The sequence below is a fragment of the Vidua macroura genome, chromosome 1 (genome assembly GCF_024509145.1).
Source record: "Vidua macroura isolate BioBank_ID:100142 chromosome 1, ASM2450914v1, whole genome shotgun sequence".
NCBI lineage: Eukaryota > Metazoa > Chordata > Aves > Passeriformes > Viduidae > Vidua > Vidua macroura.
The window spans coordinates 94677052-94698799 of record NC_071571.1 but is presented as its reverse complement, the minus strand read 5'-3'; the positions used below and the strand labels follow the sequence as shown (position 1 = coordinate 94698799).

Below are 21748 nucleotides of genomic sequence, written 5' to 3'. Positions count from 1 at the left end.
GGAAGGCGGGGAGAGGCACCGCCCGCCGGGGTTGCCGTTCCGGGGCGCGGGCGGGCGGGCGGCGGTCAGCGGGGCGGCAGCATGGGGTTCACGGTGGAGAGCCTGCAGGAGGCTATGAAGTACATGCTGGAGTCGAAGGGCTTCGACCGCGTGCTCCGCAAGGTACGGGCCCTCGGAGGGCTGGGCTCCGGGGGCGCGGCCCCGCCGGGACAGCTCGGTTATTCGGCCATCTGTCCCCTCCCGGAATAACGCGCTGAACCGGGATCAGGGGGTCAGTCCTCGGGGGCTGCTGAGGGCCGAGCCTGGCGGGGCTGCGGGCGCGGCAGGAGCCCGGTGGTGCGGGCTGGCCGGTGTTTCCCCGCATTCCAGGCCTGGCGCCGTGCCGTGTGGCCGTGCTGCTAACACGGGGTAGAAAACAGTTGTTATAATAAGTATAATTACTCAGTTGTTACTCAGTAACTCTCGCTAAATGCTCCAGCTACCTTCCAGCAGCTCTCTGAAGGTGGCTGTACTGAATAACCTTCAGGAGTCATTCAGCAGGTGGCATTCTTTCCTTCGCAGTACGTGCGAAGCCACTAACTTCCAGGACCGTGAAATAAACCCTTCCCTGTTTAAAATTCGAAAGATGCCTCGTTATGACATCTGCTGAGCTTTAAGTCAGGCTGAAAGCACAACGCACACCCCAGGGCTCTCTGAATTTCTACACAAGGCCTTCACTATACCTTCACATTCTGGTGTAAAGAAATTTAATTGGTGCTGCTGCAGTGTCATGCTACATTATGCTCAAAAAAAAGCTGAAGCTACTGTTAATTTACACTGCAGCTTGTGCAGTATGCAGTAGCATAGCTGCTGTGTAGGAAAGTTCTTGTTCTAGAAGAAGTTTCAGTCTTCTCATTAAATTTTCACTTATTTGGTTGTTTAACTGTGACATGGAGTGGTGGAGTAAATATATCTAAGAAAATCAGCCATGTAAAAATTAATATGCTTTGCATTATAGAGGAGCAAATGTTATAATGGAAGCAGTGCTTTTGTTGACAGCTCCATGATCTGATAAATTTAATAGAAATCAACTTTTTGCAAAGTAATTCTTACAGTCTTATTTTTCCAAGACATGTTGGTGAGTATAAAGTTTTTAAAAAATGTATAAAGCTTTAAGAAGATAGTTTGTATATTTATAGAGTCCATTTAGTTCTTAGTCACCACTTCACTGTGATAACTTTACGTTCCTTTTAAATCCTGATAAGTGGTGAGCAAATATTAGCATTTCAGCTTGTAAAGGTAACTGGCTAGAAGTGAGCCCTGGGAGACAGGCTTCCAATCTGGCTCTGGAATACTTTCAGATTTTTCCTGCAATCTTCTAGAATTAGAAGATGGGAAGACTGCAGGATGCTAGGAATCTGATCATAATAAAAATAAAAGTACAGTTGTGTTTGAATTAAAAGTAACTGCTGCTTTTTTGGGAGATACCTGAAATCTCTTACCATAATTAAATTACTCAAGGTTTTTCTTGTTCCGGAGAAGACGCATTTTAATCTGAAACCTTTCACCTCCAGCCTCACACTTAGTTTCTGGTGTAACTCCAATGTGGTATCTACCCAGGGTTTAATGACTATGTTTAAAGCCTGGAAGCTGAAGCAGTGTGCTGTTCAGGCACACGTGGGAGGAGAAGCACAGACCAGCAGCTCTAGCTGAGTAGGTCCTGGAAGTGTTCAAGTACTGAACTATTTTCATCAAGGAGAGCAGGCATGTAGTGCCAGATCAGAGCAATGACAAATGGGACCGGATGCTTTCCTTGCCTCGCTGGTGGGGTGGAGCACCAGTCCCTGACAGGAGTGGAAGCAATCTGCTCCCAGTGTTGAACATCAGTAAAGTCCTTCTTAGAAATTCTGTCAGAAGCTCAGGCCTCCGGTGCAGTGCAGCATGCCTGATTTAGGATTTCATTGGCGTTTTCATTGATATAGGTGCTATTTCTGTATTTGGACGTTGCCTCAGTAATGTCCTCTCTGTTTAATAGCAGTTTTTTCCATTAGAAGACTGTACTACATGGTCACTGATCTTTGTATCATTTGTCTGCGAAATTTGGATAAACTTTGGTTTATCAGAAAGGGTGAAACTCAGCTCTTACATTGCATTATAAATAAGGAACAATGAAACTGGAAACATTTTAACCTTAATACCTTTTAAGATTAAAAAATATTTAAGCTTAGCTGGTAACAGAATGGAAACATTCAAGTTTAAAAAAGCCCTTGTAAAAAACCTGAAAATTAGTAGGAATAAATATATCCACATTTCACTTTTAATAGTCTAAAGGCACTTAAAAGTCTTAGTTATACATGTAAATATAGTTATACATGTAAATATAGCAGATGCAGTTTTGCATCTGCTTTCAGGTTTTGAATATAGTGCTACTAACTGAAGAAATGTAAATAGAGATTTTCAAATACTGAATTGCAGTAACTTCTTGGTTTCAAAATTCCAGCTTATTGTGTTGGTTATAGGGGGAAGCATGGTATCATAGGTGAGCTGTAATTCTGGACTTACCACCTGTGGGCTGGAAGAAAAGTGTATATGCAGATAATGATGCTCTAACACTGTGATACAGCCTTGGATACTTCTACTCATGAATATGAATTTCCCATCAGAGAGGCCAATCTATTAGTATCTCCAATGCTCATTTCAAAATACTGATTTTTATTGAGGTTGCTCTTATCTAATGATTAATGAATTACTGGTGGTCTCATTTCCATTTTGTGAGCTAACAAATATGCCTTCACAACTATGGTACACACAGATACTTAGAGCAGTTTTGTGTTCCCTCTAATCTGGTCTTTCACTCACGGCTTAAAGCAAAAGGAAAACTGAAGACAGTTTCCTCCTAAGCAATTCCTGACAGCATAGCACATATTGAAGTTCTGTTAAGCTGTCAGTTTAAATATTTGTCTGCATTAGAAGTACACATTTTTCTAAAGCCACAGTCTTCTGCTCAAAATTTATGGAAATATCTAATGGGACAGTTGAATTACTCTATTTTCCATCTTTTAATTTGTCTCCTGAGTCCAGAGTCAGAAAAAATTTACTTCAATTTGATTGGGGCAATATTAGGTGTTGGTACTACTGTCACTAAACAGTTTATTCCTTTTTTTGGTTATACAGATGAAACTTCAATCTGCAACTCCTGGAAAAGTTGTTTGTGAAATGAAAGTAGAGGAGGAGCATACAAACAGAGGTGGCACGTTACATGGAGGTTTGACAGCCACCCTTGTGGATGTGGTGTCAACAGCAGCATTGCTGTACACAGAAAGAGCAGTGCCTGGGGTCAGTGTGGACATGAACATCACGTAGGTATCATCCACTGTGGTTACCAAAAACATTTCTTCCCCTACTGACTCCATTGGACATCTTTTCTGTGCTGTGGCACTGACTAAAAATGGGTGTTTCTTTGGTTTGAGAAGTCCTGTTTTGATAAATTAAAGGAGTTGCATGCTTGTTTTTGGAGACTGCCATTTGGTTCCAAATTTTGAGTTGGACCTTCTTAAGCTTTTATTTGTTACATGTGTTGATGAGACAGTGCCCATTCCTTTATAGAATGTAAAGGGATGATGATATGTCACCAATTTTACTCCTAAGAAACTGGTTTGGTTCCGTTTTAGCTTGTGCAGGTATATTAATGTCTCCTCAAAACCCAGGTTCTAGGGTAAGCAGCTTTCTATAAACCCTTTTCTTAGTATTATTCCATTTCAGAGAAAAATATTAAAGCAGGAAAGAGTTTACCTCTGTTGTGTATAGAGGGTGAATTACAGATTGAATCAGAATTTCTCAGTGGAAGACGAATCCTCTGCTCTAGGTTATTTTAAGGTAGTTTTATACTGAGAATAATTCTTCCTGTAATGAAAATTCAAAGCATGGTGTCTTAAAAAACCAATTGATCTGAAACTTTCTTTGATCATGCTATTGTAGTTTGTCAACTTTGCTTCATTACTTTTAATGAAGAGATTATGACCAATTGGAACTAAAGTAGTCCTACTTGGAATAACTAGCACAGAGCATTAAAAATGTTAGAAAAGTAACCCCTCATCAAAACTGCCATTAAAAAAAAAAAAAAAAAAGCTTTAAAAGTGTGTGGGGAGTGATCTGTATCTTTACCAGGTTTCCTCCTTTCTCTCCCAGCACCTTCTGATTTCTCCACTAGGCATCTATTTAAGCTTCATGCTACCACTGTGATGACTAGGATCTTACTGGAAATTAAAACCTAAAATTCTCCTGTTACTATGTTTTTTTTTTCCTGCAGTAGTATAACAAGAGGCCAACATCTGAATTATTGACACTATTGGTTATCTTCACCCAATTACATAAGGGCTGAAATCTGAAGTGCTGTCTCTGAAGGAGATCTAAAATTACCTTTAGGCAATGTTACATGAAGCAATATTAATATCTTTTTTTAACTTGGATTACTGCATTCATTGAACAAGTGAGATTGGATATCAAATATTGTTACAAGAACTTTTTTCCTTTTCGGGAAGGAGCTTTTTAAAAAGTTGTCATGAGGAAGCTATTTCAGTAATGGAAAGAACAGAGAGAAACAGAGAAAATTTTTTTTGGTAACCACAAGAGGATCAGCAGCAGCTTCTGGAAATGAGACAAGGCTGAAATCCTGCCCTTGTCAAGCAGTGGAGCTGGTGCTACATCAGCGTTAGGCGTGACTGACATTCTTGTGACATGGCGTCGTGTATAAAAATGGACTCGTTGTTGAAATTTATCTCAACAGGATTAATATCCAGCAATTCTTAATTTTCCTCTGCAGCTCTAACATTTGAATATTGTTCCCTTACCTCAGATCATGGTTGGATCATGTTCCTGCTAATTCTTTCCAGCGGAATTCTTTGTGCAGAAATTTCTTCCTATTCCCCAAAGAGTGTGTTTTAAAAGCACACCCTCCTGCTCATGTAAATAAAAACAAAGCCTTGTCTAATGAATGGAAACATTTGAGGGCTGCCCAGATTTTCATGACTTTCCTCTAACCAGGGTATGGGAACAGTTAACCTATGCTTACAGTTCCATACAGAAATGACCTTCTGGAGCCTTTGTGACAGTGACATTTTGCAGCTGAAGCAGCCAGACTAGTTTAGAAAGGCTGTAGGAAGCCAGCAGTGGTTGGAATAGGACTTGGAGCTGAACTTTTAACTGAAGTCTTAGATACCTCATTGTTTCTGTTCCAAAACAGACTTTTCCTCTGAACCAAGCCAATGGGTTTCTTTCTAGCCTCCATTTTCTCAGAGAACTCTTATACTTACTTATCACTGCCAGTAGTTAGAGGAGCTCAAATCCATTAAGTGGGGGTTTGCAAGTAGGCAGGCATATAGAGATGTGGCTTTATTACCCGCTTCTGCTAATTCCTTCATGATAATATAAATGCAGGAATATTCTTGGGTTTATCCTCTGTACAGTTGCTTACCTGTTCCTTTTTTTCTTCCTTGAAGATACACTTCTGCTGCTAAGATTGGAGAAGACATACTGATTACAGCTCAGATTTTGAAGCAAGGAAAAACTCTCGCATTTGCCACTGTGGATTTAACAAATAAGGCTACAGGAAAGTTAATTGCACAAGGTAGACATACAAAGTTCATAGGAAATTAATATGAAAAAGTATTTTAAATAATAGTGTTGGACTTCAGAATCCCATTTAGAATTATTTTCTCACTTATGCAAAATCATCTGCACAAAATTGTGATAGTCTCTATCAAGTGAATTTGTCTCACTTCTATAATAAACAAATAGATTTTTTAATTACCACCAGAATTGCAACAACCCTGGGTTTGGGATGAACAACAGAGTGCAACAACATAGGGAGGCACCTGGCTTTTTTTTGGTCAAGATAGCAGAAGGGAAGAGCTTTTGGACCAGCCATATGGTTAACCAGCATGACAGCATTTTAAGAGATCTGCTTTCTCCACCTGTAGTGTCATGTGATAAAGCAACCCTGTCTTCAGGCCTGTCACAGTCACACTCAAACACCACTAGAAGTCCTTCCAAACTGTACTTGTTCCCTGGGATGATAGTACAGAGTTCCTGTAACATTGTCCAGAACTGGTTGGAAAGTACAAAGCAGGCTAATGCAAAATGTAATTTACTGATTCTGTAATAAATTAAGTATTCAATAAAGCTTTCTGAAACTACCTTTTTAAAGATTTTTTCATAGTCTTGTAGCCTCTTTGCACTAAGTAAAGGCTTGTCAGCATGGAGTAGTGGCGAGGGGGGTGTGGTGGACCCCTTGTATACAAATTCACCCAAGATGTCATCATCTCCCTCTGATCCTGGAACATGAAAATACAATTATATCATGTGGGCTTTTCACCTCTCCCTAGCTGAGGTTGTGGTTATATTTGTTTAAAATCCATCAGCTGCATGTTACAGACGTGGAAAAGTAATTTTGGTGAGCTTTCATTCAGGCTAAGGCTGTAGATTATCTGACCTGGGTTCAATGTGGTCAAGTTAAGCTGCTATTCATCAGGTGCTGTTCATCAGGTCTCCTCTTGCACTGTTTGGACAGGCTTAACTGCTTTCTTCAAACTGTTGCCAAATGATCCATGGCAGGGTTATCAAGCTGTAATAAGAACAGCAATGCTATATATGCAGTGCATTTTTTCTCCTCTAGCAAAAAGCTGATCTACACTAGTAAAGGGCAAGTGTAAGTTCTTTTTGTTGTGGAAGTTGAGTCATTGTCTTCAGTCATTTGACTTTTGTGATGAGCAGTTAGGGTTTTCTTTTGTGCATTCCTAAATCTAAAGAAGTAATTTTCAATGAATTAGGTGACCTGTTCATGCAGGCTGATTTTCAATACAAACTTGTACAAGTTTACTAATGTGTCATTAATCTTTCCAAAATGACTTTTAAACAACTAATATGAGCGGATAACTAACCCTTCAGTGGAAGTTCTCTAAAAAAATATCTACAGTGGGCTCAGGCTATCAGCATGTATTTTTGCTGCAAGTTTAGAACAGTTTTTCATGATATATACATTCTCAGAAAAGCTTTTTCTCTGGGGCTGCCTCAGAAGCATACAGGGCTTACATGCCTGTGGCTAGTTGAACTTTTAATAGTAGCATCCTCTCTTTAGCAGTACATTCATGATTGATTTTCCCCCAGTACTTGTACTCACTCATACTCAGAAATCATGCCTGAATCCTATTTAAAGAAACACAATGCTTTGATGAAACAGTTCTGCAAAGGTGCTTTGTACAGCAGTAACCTTTCTTGTTTTAAATCTTTGCTCATCAGAGCTAGATGCTGCACTGTATGAAATTCTCATGTCGCAGCTCCCTCAGCCTGGAGCACTGTTAGGAGTCTTAAGCATCTCCAGTTCCTCTGCAATTACTTGGATGAGCAGAGGGGATCCATCAAAGCAAGTGGATGCACTTATGGACTTTGGCGATTGCTGCTCTGGTTATCTTCCTATTAACCTGTTCTGGCATCTCCAGTTATCTTTTTTTCCATTCTTAAGTTTACCAGTTTTCTTACGTGGGTTGCTCATGTAGAGTCCAAGAAGATAGTTTTAAAACTGCTCCCCTCCAATTGCTATAAACCCATTCCCCTCACTGGAACACAAGAGTGATTTTGACTATTACCTGAAATAAAAGGCAGAGGGTGAGAACGAAGGAGGTGCCAAATTCAATATGTGCCAAAATATTGAGAACACTCTCAACATTACACTCTCAAACATATTTTCTCAACACTCTAAGCTGTATGTGCTGGGGCCACTCTGTCCTTGTGTTACTGTCCCACTGCAGCTTAACACGACTTCCCTCAATCAGTGCTGGCTGTCTCAGGAACCTATCAGAGTTAAGTGGTCCCATTCTATCACTTAGCATTCATCATATCCTCATAATTACAACTGAAAAGCGTCCAGGCCAATTGAGAGTAGCAAACCTAAACATGGAAACAGCAGTATCCTCCTGCTCCCATTCAAGCCTGGCAAGGACTGTTTCAGGCTGAGAGGGAAACAGAAATAAACCTTCCTGAAATAACAAGTGAATTCTCTTCTCCCTTACAATAGACTATTCAACACAGTATTTTAGTACTGCCTAATTAATAAGAGGGACATCGTTAATATGCAGGCCAGTTATTTCAGAAGCAGTTAATTAAATGGATTATTTTAAGACAACCTTGACTGTTATCCCTCACCAGCAGCAGTATGTTGACCTTGTAATTTATTTCACAGCTGAACTCAGGCACAGAGATGATCTTAGAAGGAATTGACACCATTGAGCTTGCCTAGCTTTGAAAGCAAACTGTCAAGCATCAGACTTAATACTTTGAAATGTTCTTTACTGATTTCACTGTAACCTACATGTTGAAAAATCTGTATCTTACCTTAGCTGAATCTCAAAGTAATGGAAACAAATTACCGTAATAAGGACAAGTGGTACATGGCTCCACCATGTACCATCAGCACAAACAGACTTCCTGTGGGGTTGACCTGGTTCCATCACTGCAGATTCAGGCATAATTCCCTTACAAGCAAGCAAATAGTGATTCCATGAGCTCATCTTGTGAGTTTTGGTAGTATACCAGATTACATATCCAGTAGCTTACAGACAACTGGAAGTTCCATATCTTAACAGCTAAAAATTAGACCATATTGCAGTTTGTTGTGTTTTGGGGTTTTTCTTTTAAATATACCAAACACCCAAATTATACTTATGTCTAGATGTCTGTTATTACAGAGGCCACATATGTGGCCATTTCATACCACATTTCAGTGGTATGAAATGTTGAGGAAGAGTGTGTCTCTCTCAGTGGAAGTAACTTCAGCTTCCCACTTCATGCAGTACCCTGTCCAGCCAAGTGTTTCATGCTGGTTTCACATCCTTGCTATTGCACAATGCATTCAGACTGACACCCACGGGCTTGCACCATGTACAGCTGTGCTTTACAGATGCCTTGAGAAAATAAGGAATCAAGAGCAGACTTGTTCCTACTGGCATTTGAAACCAGGGGTCCAGATGATAATCAGGGCAGATACAGATCACAGATTAAGATGCAGTGAGAAAGGGTTTAGTCATTAAGGATTCCAGCTCTTGGGAAGATGTCAGTAATAAACTAGGGAGTACGTAAGGAAGGGTGTCACTGCTGAAACAAGTGTTGAACTATCCAGAATTCCTCCTAAGTCTTTTAGGTCAAGCCACCCATCACAGGATTCTCATGGCTGAGCTGCTGGTTTACAGTTCTCAAATTCACAAACCACCACCTAACAGGGATGAGGCATGGAGGGCAGGGATGTGAGGTGAATTAGGCTGTTAAGTAACTGTTCTGAACAGCAGTTGAAATCTCTTCAGCTTCATTGACTGGCTCTGAGCCACTTGCAGGGCATATGGAAGAATTTCCCACTGCATTATATCATTCACAATTTTAGAATTTCCATCTGCAAAAAAAAAAAAAAACCATTTAGCCAGAGCCCCCCAAACCTCTCCTTACCTCATTGTCCCCAGGAGTGAAAAAAACCCCACTTATATGCCTATTTTGTTACGTGAGTTCAGGGCCAACGTGATGACAGTTATCACCTTCATGATTCTGCAGTGCATTCACTGAACCACTGCTACCACCAGACCAGGATCCCAAGCTGCCACAGCTGTGGGACACAGCAGCATATACAGTTATACAGTTCTCGCTTAAAAGAGAATAAATTACCTGCCAGCTTTTATCAAACAAGACACATTTGCTATCCTTCAGGAAAAAAAACAAAAATAACTCAACCAAAAAAAAAGACCCCTATTTTTGTTTACCAAGACAGTACCTGGGGCTTGTAACACTAGTGAAATTCTGGATCTTTGATTTCTTTTGCTTAAAAGCAGTAGCTGCCTGAATAGATTTCAGGAGTCCAGAAGAGCAATTTTTTTTAGTGGGTGCTCTAGCATACAGTAATTGTGCTTAAATTAAGGGACCTTTCCATATGTAAATCCTTTCCAAGCAGAAGTAGGTCACGGATATCTTCAGCTCTAAAAAGCATTTCAGTCACCCAAGCAGAAGAGAAATTACACTTAGCTCAGTTAACCTGTAGAGCTGACACAGCCCTCCCTCTACAGCATCTGCACTACCCAGTGAGCCTTGTGAGCTCCTTCCCAGCTGCGGTGCACAAAGCAGCACCTACTGCTGCAGACCTGAAGGGTTTTAATAATGTTTTGTCTCATTGCTTTACTCCAGAAAGCTGTTCCAGAATCTGTAAGCTTACACAGTTGTGAATTTACTGCCGCAATAAATGTAAAATGAAAAATCTGAGATGATTTTCCAGGCTAATACAAGTAAATAGCAATTAAGTAAACTCACATGGCATGTCTGTCTGCTTAGTGAACGCAAATGCACTCTACTCATTCTTGACTTCAACTATCATGCTCAATGGCAGTAACATCAATGCAATATTAAATGAAGCCTCCAACAGTCCATTAGACTCATCTCATTATTAAGAGGCAAAAAACCCTTCAGTGACTCCTCTCACTGTTCAGCCCCCCAGATCCTGATTCAACATAAGCTGGTGTTCAGTAACTGCACATAACCTAAATGACTCAGCACACAAGTGCAAGAAAAAGCAGTGTTCTCCTGGCAGCAGAGCAGGGGTGGGAAGGGAAGGATGCCTGCAGAGCTCACAAGCTGCGCAAATATGTGCAAGGCCCAAGCGTTTATGGCATCTGTGTGACGCTGTAAAGTAATTTCAAAACTAATCCATTGCACCTTATGTGTCAAGGAAAAGATGTGGTCATTCCCAAAGACCACAGCCACTTATTGTAGTGCAGGCTGATCCTCAGGTTTGTATTTTCTAAGTACAATCAAATAGCTTTTTTGGAAATATCAATTTTTTGAAAGTCTAGGTCATTTTACAAGTTCCAATTTTCATATCTCCACCTGTTTTTCTAACAGACTTAACATTTTGGAATGAAAAAAATGACCTTGCAACAAGAGAACAGTACCTTTGATCTAAAACTTTAAATGCTCAGGGATTAATAACCAAGTTTTTCCTTTTCTTAAGAGAAGCACTGACTAACCCCAGTGTTTCTTCTACCTGATACAACACTTAACATCAATTTTTATGTTTATAAAATAACACTAAAGCTATAATAAAGCTTTTGAGAGGGAATTTATACTTTGAGACAGACATGACAAAGGGCATCAACTGCCAACTAACTACAGGCCTGTTGCATTTTGGCAGTACTTGTACAGCAGTTCTGTCCATCTTGCCATATTTTGGTAACTCTTGCATAGCTGAAGAAGCTTGAGAAGTGAAAAGAAGCTTCATAGTCATGTACAGACTGTAACATTTAAGAAGCTTCTCATCACCCAGGAAGCACCTGAAGCAAGCTTCCCTTCACCAGCCAATTCACTGAGATGCATTTAACATTTAATGGCCTTCTCTCTATTTATTTTATCCCTGCCCCCTTGGCACTTACCAAGATCTCATGACAAATTCTTAAGCAACAGTCCAGTTAAACTCCCATATTCAGGTGCAATATTGAGTGTATTTCAATTCTTGGTATTAGTATGTCCAAGGGAGCCACACAAGCAGTTGACAGTAGGCAATAACTAAAATTCTTTTAAGAGAGCCTTTCTGTATTTACAAACAGCTCCAAAAATGAGGTGCACACCATCATGAACTGTGCTTTGGAAAATTAGTTTTGTGAGACAAAACCTACATTTTGAAAAAAGACTACCAAAAAGCCATTAAACTTATATAAAGAGGGCCTGGAACCAAAAGCTAGATGTTATGAACTTCTTCCATTCACTTCTGAAGGGCATTTTGCTAAAGTAATTTAACAGAAGAATATTTTGAGATTAAACTGCAAGTTCCATTGAGAAAGAATGGAACAAGAATTGAATCTCTTCCCTCAAAAGCTGACCTGTTTAAGGGGAGAGAAACTCTTCAAAGATGCCAAATGATACAAGAACAAACTCACGTATTCCCCAACATTCTCATGCTCTGAAACCTGCTGGACCCTTATCTTTTTTCCCCCACTACTTAGACAATGCAGATGGTTCTCAACTCACTCTGATAGCACAGCAAAAGCATAAGGTTTGCTAGCTGGGTAGCACAGACCACATTTAACAAAATTCGTTTTCCAATTTTTTTGTTCTCCCAAGAGCGGCAGTAACACGCTGTCGCTCCCAAGGAAGCATGGTCTGGTTTGTCACGAGGAAAAAATGAGCAGCCTGTCCTATGCACCCTGTACAGAACTAAAAAAGGAATTAAACGGAACTGGTTGTTTCCTGTAATACAGAGAATTAAAGTTAAAATCCATATGATTGCTGACACTTGGAAAGCACTGTACACAGCCACTCAGGCTAACATCTTGAAGCTTCTTCTAAGAGAAACTAGATTGAAGAAAACCAAAATACCTAATGCAAGAATTGTCATTTGTTTGCTAACCAAGATAACTACGACCCTATTCCCACTGTGGTGAGATGACGTCCAAAATGACAAATTAAGAACAAAGGATGGCACTTATGAAGCAAATTCTAAATTCCAGAAACTTAAATGTTCCAGACCATATGAAACTTAGCTCAAGCTTTGTGTGGACATTTTGTATTTGTTGTACAGATCATTCAAAGAAGAGGCACTTAAAGCTGAGTAATTTTCAGTACTATTAGCAGGTATAGTGGTTACTAAATATTTTAGAAAATCTTAGCATTCTGAAGAGCAGCGCTTTCAAGGCATTTCTTTGTAACTTAAGGCAACTATGAAAGTGAAGTTGGAGCTTTCAGGTGGTGTTTTTGTAGAGTGTTTCATATTAACCTGTAGGAACTTATAGCCTTGGAAGTAAAAATACTTATGTACCAATACAGTAAGATACTAGTAATGCCATTATTTCTGCCCAGTACTTTTCAAAACATATGGTCCACATTTGCAAGAACACCTCTGCCATTGATCTTTGCTGATCTTAACATTTTACAGTCTGTATATTTTCAGTGTTTGTAGTGGGTGACACTCTTAAGATGCAAGACGCTACTAAGATTCAATTAATAGGCTTTCCATGAATAAAACCAGCCATCTTTTACCTAATTTATTTAATTTCCAATTTTTTCCAATTCCAAACAAAAGCTAAATACAAGTTTTAAACAGGTAAGCACTAGTTTTATCCAAAAGGAGTAGGCTTATACAGTTTTACTCCAGTAAAGTACTCAACCCTTAAGCAGAGCCTTCTTTGTCATCAAAACTATACAGTAGTCTTCCTTTTATCATTGCACAATCTTAAAATATTCTGTCAGAACCAATTTTTGACACTCCGAACACTATTTTACATTGGTTTATAATGTCTATTCCAAAAGAAAGGAAAAAAAAAAAAAAAACCTCAACAGGTTTTCTGTAAGAAATGTTTTAGAAACCAGTATTTCCTGCACAGTTCACCTGCAAGTTTACAAGTCTCAAATCTCAAGAAAAAATAATCCTCTACCAACATTGTTTCTGCAGCTATTATTTTACCTTTTTTTGAGCTGCTTTAGCAACTTCAGACTCCAGGTCTGCCTCATCTGTATAAATGCATCTAACTCAAAAGAATACCTTCATACTGTTATACAGCAACTTGGGGAAAGAGATCCAAAACAAAAGTGCCAGTAAACTTAAGACATGGCCCAGCAAAATAAAAGAGGCAAAAAATGCCGATACATTAAATGAGATGCTTTTCTTTTTGAAGAAAGATTTCTTTCCCACACTTACTTCCTATTGTAATAGCCACTTCTTCGTTCATTAGAATGAATGATAGTGCTCTTCTATACAATCATGAACAGCAAAGCTATAAGGCTTTTATACCCGTTACATTCACTTCTCACCCTCAAAATACTGATGGTTAACATTAGAGATGTTAGGGGGCATGACCAGCACAAATGGGAACACCACCACAAATGATCACCTTGTGCTTTCGGATACATTTGTTTCAATGTACAGTCCCTTCATTTCACATTTCAGTAAGATGCTGATGCAGTGCAGAAGTGTGCAGAGCATCCTCTCTTTCACAAGGTCCATGCAGAAAACATCTTTAAAAAAAATTGCAAAGTTCTGAGATACAAATGATTAAAAAAATCCAGGATGATCAAGTTTCACAATGTATAGTGTTCTGAACATGAGTCCATTTTCTTCTAAATTCTGAAAGAATGAAGTGGTGAGGAAAGTGAAAATCCACTGCTGCATTCTGTGATCTTCCCCATTTTGCTGGCCAGTACCTTACTCTGGCATGTAAGGACGGAGGTGATCCTCTATGGTACCAACCGTCCAGTGAGTGAGCTGCTCCTGTGGCAGGTACAGGCAGATGCTGCATAACTTGAAGATTGTAGCTTTGTTTTTTGGAGTCTAGAGGCAAAGAAAACCCAAAGAAAATGTATTAAGCTTAGATGTTAACTCAGGACTAATAGGCAGACCTCCACAGACATTTAAAATTCACTATTTCATACATACAAACAGCTAGAGCTTAATATTAGTCTGCAAACTCTAATGCATAAAATGTTCCCACTATTTTGTTCATTCTTCACTTGAATTATTTCCATATTGTCACCTAAACCAAACCAATGCTTTAATTTTTCTTAATCACTGTTAGGCCTATTTCAGAATTTTTTTCAATTTTTAATACAATAACATTAATTCTATGTGAACACATATGTGGCCTATAGATAGTTTTTGCACATATGAGTCCTATTTATAGTGTAAGTTTTCCCTGAAACTGCCAAAATGCAATCATGAATGCATGATCAGTTTTTCTACTTGAGTACCTTGCAGCAAAATCACTGATGTTCCCGAGAAGAAAAAGCTCTTTGTGATAAAATGCACCTGTTAAAACAAGGACAAGATAAGCTCACCTGCAAGTGCTGTCTGTCAATGAAGAGAAACACTGACTGGTTAGGGTTGTTGACAACAATTCCAGTCTTGTCCTTTCGGCTCAGAACATGCAGAAACTGTTTTTCATAGTCACCATGATGAAATTCAAACTTGGCCTACATGGTGTGAGAGAGGGAAATAAAATATTTTTCAAGATAAAGCTCAAGTGTGACCCACTAATTTCCTCCAATATGGGGCTTTACAACCACTTTTGTTCTTCCCTTTTCTGATCTAGTCTGAAAAGCAGAAACTGGGGACTGTGGCAGTATCTTGACACAATTTAAAGAATCCAGTAATTTCATTCTGCCAACACTGACATCAGGCATTGCAATGACACATTAACAACTTAAAGGTACTTTACCTGCAGCATATATAAAACCCAATTTACCTTCCTGTGGCAGAAGATCCTTGTGCAACAATTTATAATGCAAAGGTTCCATCCAACTCACTCTTCCATCTAATCAAACTCAGCAATTTGGAATACTGACAGAACCTTAACAACACCATCACATTTAGACAAAGATTCAATTGTACTAAGAGGCATATCTAATCCACTCCTACAAATACAAACACACTGTATGCATTTATACATATGTGTTATTTGCAAAGGCCCTTTGGAAATTTACATTTTGGAAGGGCTAATACAACAGTGCATAAAGATAGGAGGCAGAATTTGGCATTCAGAACACTGACAGAATATTTTTCTAACATCCACAGAACCTGCATACATTATCAACTTATTGGTAAAAGAAAACACTCCCTCCAGGAACAAGTTAGTTACTGAAGTCAAAACCCAAAACCAAATACCTGAACAGGCCTAAAGGGTTCATCAGATCCCTTCCACCGAGAGAACAGGAGACAGACTATCTTCTCAATATCATTACGAGGCCATAGAATGAAGTCCATCTCCTGGGTACAGCCGATCACATCCTGTGAGCAGTAAAGTTCTGCACTTACATTCCCTCCAGTGGTCAAAGACATAGATAAGCAACTTATCTAGACAGGCACATACTTGAGAGATGATACTTACACAACATTTGTTTGATTTTCCATTTGCATTACTTATACCACAACTGAAGCCTTCCTTGCTTTCCACTGAATTTTAGTATCAGTACCCACTTAATATAAATTACAGCTTTAAGAAAACATTAGCAAAGACTGTCTTCCAATATTCATAAAGCAAAATTACTTAGATGTAAAGCAGGAGTTGTTGCAAGAATTATTAACACATGCTTTCTAAAGGACAAAGATGGCAAGAAGATAAAATTCCTGAGGCACATCTCTGAATGAGACAAATGGAAGGTAAAACTTCAGAACTACATATTTAAACAGTTTCAGAACTGTTATTACCCCACTGCTACCCTTCAAACTAGACCCCATAAACACAGGCCTGCAGAGCCCTCATGCAGCAAATGAGAAAACAAAAAAGGCAAAATTAGCCTTAATATTCACAAGGAAAAGCACAAGTGTTGAAAAAGTATAATTTAGCAAGCACAAAAAGCAGCCTTACCCTGCGCATGGACTGGTAGCGGGGTGCATGGAGCTGTACTACATCCTTCTGCAGAAGCTCTAAGGAACTTTCCAAAGAATAGCTGGAATCCCGCACACCTTTCAGGATATTTTCTTCATAGTTATTGGTCATGACTGGTATCACTTCAGACACTTCAAAAAGTGCTGATTTTTTCTTCTAAAAAAAGCACAGATTACATTAAGATTACAATCCGTTTTAGGAAACTATAGGTAACAGTTTATTTCAGGATTCGTGATTTTCTGTATGTATGTATAAAGTACACATTACACAGGCTAGGAGACTTTGACACAAATCACACTAAAATTTACCTGCAAAAGTTTATAAATTAAACAGAATCAGACCGACAACTTTTATAAAAGCTGAACAGATTTTTGTAGTCTCCAAAAATGCAGATTTACATATCAATCTTGAAAACACTAAGATTCTATCTAAACATTAACAGAATTGCTCCTTCTTCAAGTATATGACTCTGGGATGACAAAGAACTTCTGCAAGCTTCTCTCTGCAAATATCAATCAAGTCACATCTTTTTTCTTCAATTTTTTACAGTTGGCCTTTTATGAAAAGTGAAATCTTTCAATGTCACATTTGGTGACAGCAGGTGTTTGAGAAATTAGCTATAATCTTCTCAAAGGAGAACTATTTTCATTTGCTAAATAACTTTTATACTCACTACAAATATTTCAGCATCTCTCAAGCAAGGCCAAAATATGAGAATGTAAAATCACTAAAGTTATATGTCTGTTTCTAACAGCTTTCTTTCAGTGCACTGGAAGCCTTGACTTACTTAAGAAACAAAGTATATCTCATAAAATAATGCTCCACTTCCCCCCCATCAGAACACAGGTAACAGGCAACTATTTGCTGACCATGCTGACTTCAGCTAAACTCCTATTTTAATCAAAATGGTATGGGATGGACATATTCAGTTCACTGTGATGGATGCAAATATAACAGGATTTAAAACAGGCATTTGCAATGGATTTCTACAAAGCAACCAGAAAGTAGTACTAATGTCCAACGAGTTAAAGCTGTGTCATCTAAAAAAATCTAATTGTTGCCACTGCTTAAACATTCATTTTTATGTTACTATTACACAGTACCCAGAAATTATACCCCAATAAAATCCATCTCTGCTTGCACTAGAACTGACAAACAAGTGCAAACTGAACTCAGAAATTTCAAGGAAAAGTCTTCATTAAAAACACCTAATTATTACAGCAAATGCAAAATATATACATACGGGGAAATTAAACCATTTCAGAGCTCATCTCTGAGAGTACATCATTATGTAGTCTGTTGCTTCTATCTTTACTTCCTCATCATATTCCTCAGCACATTCACTTCCTCTAAGTACCTACTTTCCTTAACTTTCTGCGGGTAAAAACTCTCCCACAATTGTGGGTCTATAGCTGGCTTTAGAAAGACCGAGCTCCCCATCCAGATGTGCTGAATTCAGCCGCAAAGGAGGCAGTCAAGCACATGAAGATTTTCTCTTTGCCCTCCCACTCCCTTTCAAAATGACAGCAGCAGTTCCACATGTGCCTGCGCACTTGGGCCGTTTCCACATCACATCTTGCGACTCCTCCCTTCAACTGCCAGGTCTTCCCTTCTGCTTTCACCAGATAAACACACTCGGCAATCGCCCCAGCCAGATTGCTTTCACAGCCCAACTGCTCACAGCCAGCAATTGTGCAGGTCAGACCCCAATTAGGCTTAACGAGTTACAGTGCTAACTTTAAAAAACATCTACCCAATACAAAAGTTACCAAGTAACAATTTAATGAGGCACTGGAACCCTCTGCCTTACAAAACACAAAGAGCCAAAATGACAAACATGAACTAAGTATTGTAGCAATGAGCAATTTAAGAAAAAAATTAAGAAGTCAATGGACTCCGTTAAGAATAAAACATTTGATGCAATCAGGCAGCAAGACTTTGCACAGAACATTTAAAACGCAACAAACTCACAGACACACTAAAACCAAGTTACCTTGTCTTTGAACACAAAGGCAATGTACATCTTGAAGTCAAACTGGTCAGCTAAAGATTCTTTTTTCTTTCTAAGCTGAGCACGAAGTCTGTTCAGAGCTTGTTTCTTCCGGGAGTTTGGGTCCCCCATTTTGTAATACAGGTGGTACTAAAGCCTTTAGAAACTGTCGCTAAACTATGGGCACCTTCTCGTAAGACTTAAGTACAACAGAAACAAGTCGTTTGATTCCTGCTAATACAACTGAATAAATCAAACGCTAATGTAACGCAAAACCGCACCTCAGGCAATACTTTACGAGAATGTCGTATTGGAGGGGTCAAGAAACAAAGAAAGTAGTTGTCCAGCCATGGCTGGACAAAAGGTTTTATAATAAATCAAGAAAAAAAAACCCCAAAGAATTTCGAAGAGAAAAATTTGAACAGTTTAGCTGCAGGAATAAGTGGGTAAGAATGAAGGGGGAAAAAAGAAAACAAACCCCAAACAAATCACAATTTATGTGTACAATAAAAAGCAACTGGCACAAGCCCAATCCATGGGGGGGTACTTTTGCTCTGCTTACAAAAAAAAAAACCCGAAGCTGAAATTACAAACTGCGTTCTACCCCAGCCAGATTCATGACTCTACTGATTATTATTCTCAGCCTTCCACTATTGCTATGTTGCCCGTCTTCTTCTTCAGAATTATTACACTTGATGGAGAGCAGAGAAAAGGGTGCAAAGGAGGAGTGCACAACCCGGGAAGTATGACATTTCTCTGCCGCCAACAACAAAATCAACTACAGACAACAAAGCGCTGGTTTGCAGGGGAGCAAAGAGAAAAGACAGCGGAGTCATTTCTAACTTCATCCTGCTCATCGCTACCCTGAGGCTACTGCTGCCGAAGAGGAGAGGGATCATGATGGCCATTGACAAGGGGCGGACAGGGATTCAAGGACAGTATTATCTCACCGAAAGACTTAAACCTGAATCAGTGCCCCAAACCCGCGCTCCCTACCAGTGGGAGAGCCCTACATCCCCCGACACCTCATACGCTCCCTGGGCTGCTGATCCCCCGGGGATCCTTCTCTCTCTCTCTCTGCTGCTGCGAGCACGGTCAGCCGAGGCTGTGCATGGCGGGCGCTCCTGGATTTCCCTTGGGCTTCTCTCTGCGCGCAGGGCGGCCGCGCCCGGGGCAGCGGGACACCCACAGCAGCACCGCCTCTCTCCCCTCTCACTTCATGGCCACGACTCGGAAAACATGGAGTGCGTCTTGCTCCTGCTTTTCGGTGACAGATTTCTTTGCGAGGTTTTTGTTTGTATTTTTTAAAATTGCAATCTAGGTTGCAATTTTAAACCTCTAAATCACCCTCCCCCGAAAAAAAAAAAACAAATCCCCAATTATCAGGTTATTTTCTTCCTCTCTCCAGACATTTTTCCCCCTCCCCAGGTGTTTGATTAGTCGGGGTTTAAAAGTTTTTAGGTTAGCAAATTCGTCGGACCAGGTTAAGAAGAGGAGGGGGGAAAAAAAGTATTTCTCCCCTTCTCTCCCTGGAGAAAAAGGAACAAAAACCAAAGGAAAATAAAAACCAAAAAAGGAACCCTTCCAAAGCTTCCCCCCAGTTAAGCAAGAGACTGAGAGGCTCAGACGAGAGCCCGGGACCGTGGCCCGCTCGCTACCCGCAGCCGGCGGGCGCAGGAGGAGCAGTGGAGGAGGAGGTGGCGGCGGTGCTGGCAGCACGGAGAGGAGCCATGTCAAGATAAAGCCACGAAGCCGCGGAGCCCCCCCATCCCTGCCGCAGGGGACACGGTGACCGGGCCGCCCGCTCTGCCGCTGCTCGGCCCCGACCTGGTCCCCATAGTCTAGCTCAGCGCCCCGGGGCCGGGGAGTGGGGAAATGGTGGCGGAGAGAGAAGGAGGAGGAAGAGGCGACGGCGGCGGAAGGAGGAGGAGAAGGAGAAGGACGCTGTCCCTGCGCTAGCGGCTCCTACGGAGGAGGGTGGCGGGCATAGAGAGATCCCGGAGCGGCGTCGGAACAGGACCGGGACGGCCGGGAAGAATGATGAAAGGGCTGAGGAGCCTCTTTTCGTCCAGGCGGTCCCGGGACGTCCTCGAGGGCGACGGCAAGAGCGGGCAGGAAGGAGCGGGAGTGCCTGTGCCTCGGCACGGAGCGACTGCGGAGTGCAGCTGCGCAGCCACCACGGACCCCTCAAAATGGCAGCGCCTGAGTCACACAGGCACCGCCCTACCCGCACCGCCGGCGCGTACCAAGCGCTCGTGCCTCCGGGGGGCGCGGCACTGTTGTCGTCGAGGAAGTAGAGCTCAACCTCGGTAACCATGCCTTGTCGAGAATAACAGGAAGCAAAGCACAACACCGGCTTGGAGCATCTCCGAGCTCTCACCGCGCCAGGAATCCGCACTGCCCAGCACTTTCTTCCCCTCTACCCCCCCGCGGTCACACTTCGTGTAACCGCCCGCTCGCCCCGCGTGGTGCCCGCGGGACAAGGACCCGGATGGGGCTGCTCAACGCCGTTCTTGCGGCGGGGGTGGGGGGGGAACGACGATGGGCAGGGTGTGAGGCAAAGGGGAGGGAAGAAACATGATTCCCCCCCCCCGTCCCGCCCGCCCGAGGTGGTATCTGCCTGGGGCAGCTCCCCTGCGCCCCACCCGACGAAACGCTTCGTCTCCAAATTCCGTCACCTTGCGGGAATACTTAAACTTGTCTCAGCCCTAAGCGTGGTGATGTTATAGGTTAAACAAGCCTTGTAGTGGCATATTTTGTGTAATTTGGTCCGTCGGGGTTTGTATTCAGCCCGTCCCACGTATGCGAAGTACAACTGTAAATAAAACAACAATTGAAGTCCAACGTGTATTCGAAGCTGACATGGCCAAGGGCGTGTCTGCAGCACTGATCTCGCCACAGCAGCCGTGTTCGTCCGTGGCGGTCGCAGAGCTTCCCGAGGAGGCTGGCTAAGTTTTATAAATAAGTAATTTCTGTTCCAGAGTCACAAACCTAATCCTTGGAGAGAAGTAAGCGGTTTTATTTCTGCACTACAAGGACAGGCTAATGCCCTACTTCCCGTTCTCTGGAAGGAAGGAGGAATGGCATGGAAGCAATGGAAGCGAAGCGAGGACACAGCCTGCTGTTGAGCGTTCTCCCTGTGGGAAGGCCCAGGGCGCGTAGGAGGAATCGCCATCCCAGCACCGGGCTCGTTTGCTGGCCCATCCCTGAGTGCCAGGGAAAGCTCCTCGCTGTCCGGCACGCCGCGGACCGGGGGTGCTCCCGAAGCGCCGGCAGCGCAGGTTGGCGCCGGGGAGGCACGGGGTGGTGATGGCTGGTTTGTGCCACAGCACGGCGCGGGCTGCCAGGGTGGGTGAAGGCAGCTCTCCCACCTTTCCCT

At 41.5% G+C, this 21748-nt stretch overlaps 2 protein-coding genes across 2 annotated transcripts; one reads left to right on the top strand and one right to left on the bottom strand.

The window, feature by feature from the left end:
* The first annotated feature begins 78 nt into the window (after window positions 1-78).
* ACOT13 (acyl-CoA thioesterase 13) lies at window positions 79-6173 on the top strand. The gene is made up of 3 exons (XM_053979130.1): window positions 79-162; window positions 3154-3338; window positions 5478-6173. Exons 1-3 carry the CDS (start codon window positions 82-84, stop codon window positions 5632-5634), a joined length of 423 nt encoding a protein of 140 aa, XP_053835105.1. The 5' UTR covers window positions 79-81; the 3' UTR covers window positions 5635-6173.
* Window positions 6174-13028: 6855 nt separating this feature from the next.
* On the bottom strand, window positions 13029-20562 carry C1H6orf62 (chromosome 1 C6orf62 homolog). The gene is made up of 5 exons (XM_053976356.1): window positions 18373-20562; window positions 16359-16535; window positions 15656-15778; window positions 14830-14964; window positions 13029-14326 (listed from the first exon to the last, which is right to left on the bottom strand). The coding sequence occupies exons 1-5, from the start codon at window positions 18499-18501 to the stop codon at window positions 14201-14203; spliced, it is 690 nt and encodes a 229-aa protein (XP_053832331.1). The 5' UTR covers window positions 18502-20562; the 3' UTR covers window positions 13029-14200.
* Between the last annotated feature and the right edge of the window lie 1186 nt (window positions 20563-21748).

What these genes read in the sequence shown, in the direction of transcription:
- ACOT13 (XM_053979130.1), top strand. Translation starts at nt 82, where the DNA reads ATGGGGTTCACGGTGGAGAGCCTGCAGGAGGCTATGAAGTACATGCTG. An exon ending in TCGACCGCGTGCTCCGCAAG is followed by an intron (nt 163 to 3,153) that starts GTACGGGCCCTC and finishes TTGGTTATACAG; the next exon opens with ATGAAACTTCAATCTGCAAC. An exon ending in AGTGTGGACATGAACATCAC is followed by an intron (nt 3,339 to 5,477) that starts GTAGGTATCATC and finishes TCTTCCTTGAAG; the next exon opens with ATACACTTCTGCTGCTAAGA.
- C1H6orf62 (XM_053976356.1), bottom strand. Translation starts at nt 18,501, where the DNA reads ATGGGGGACCCAAACTCCCGGAAGAAACAAGCTCTGAACAGACTTCGT. An exon ending in CCTTTGTGTTCAAAGACAAG is followed by an intron (nt 16,536 to 18,372) that starts GTAACTTGGTTT and finishes TGCTTTTTTTAG; the next exon opens with AAGAAAAAATCAGCACTTTT. An exon ending in AACCCTTTAGGCCTGTTCAG is followed by an intron (nt 14,965 to 15,655) that starts GTATTTGGTTTT and finishes CACACCATGTAG; the next exon opens with GCCAAGTTTGAATTTCATCA.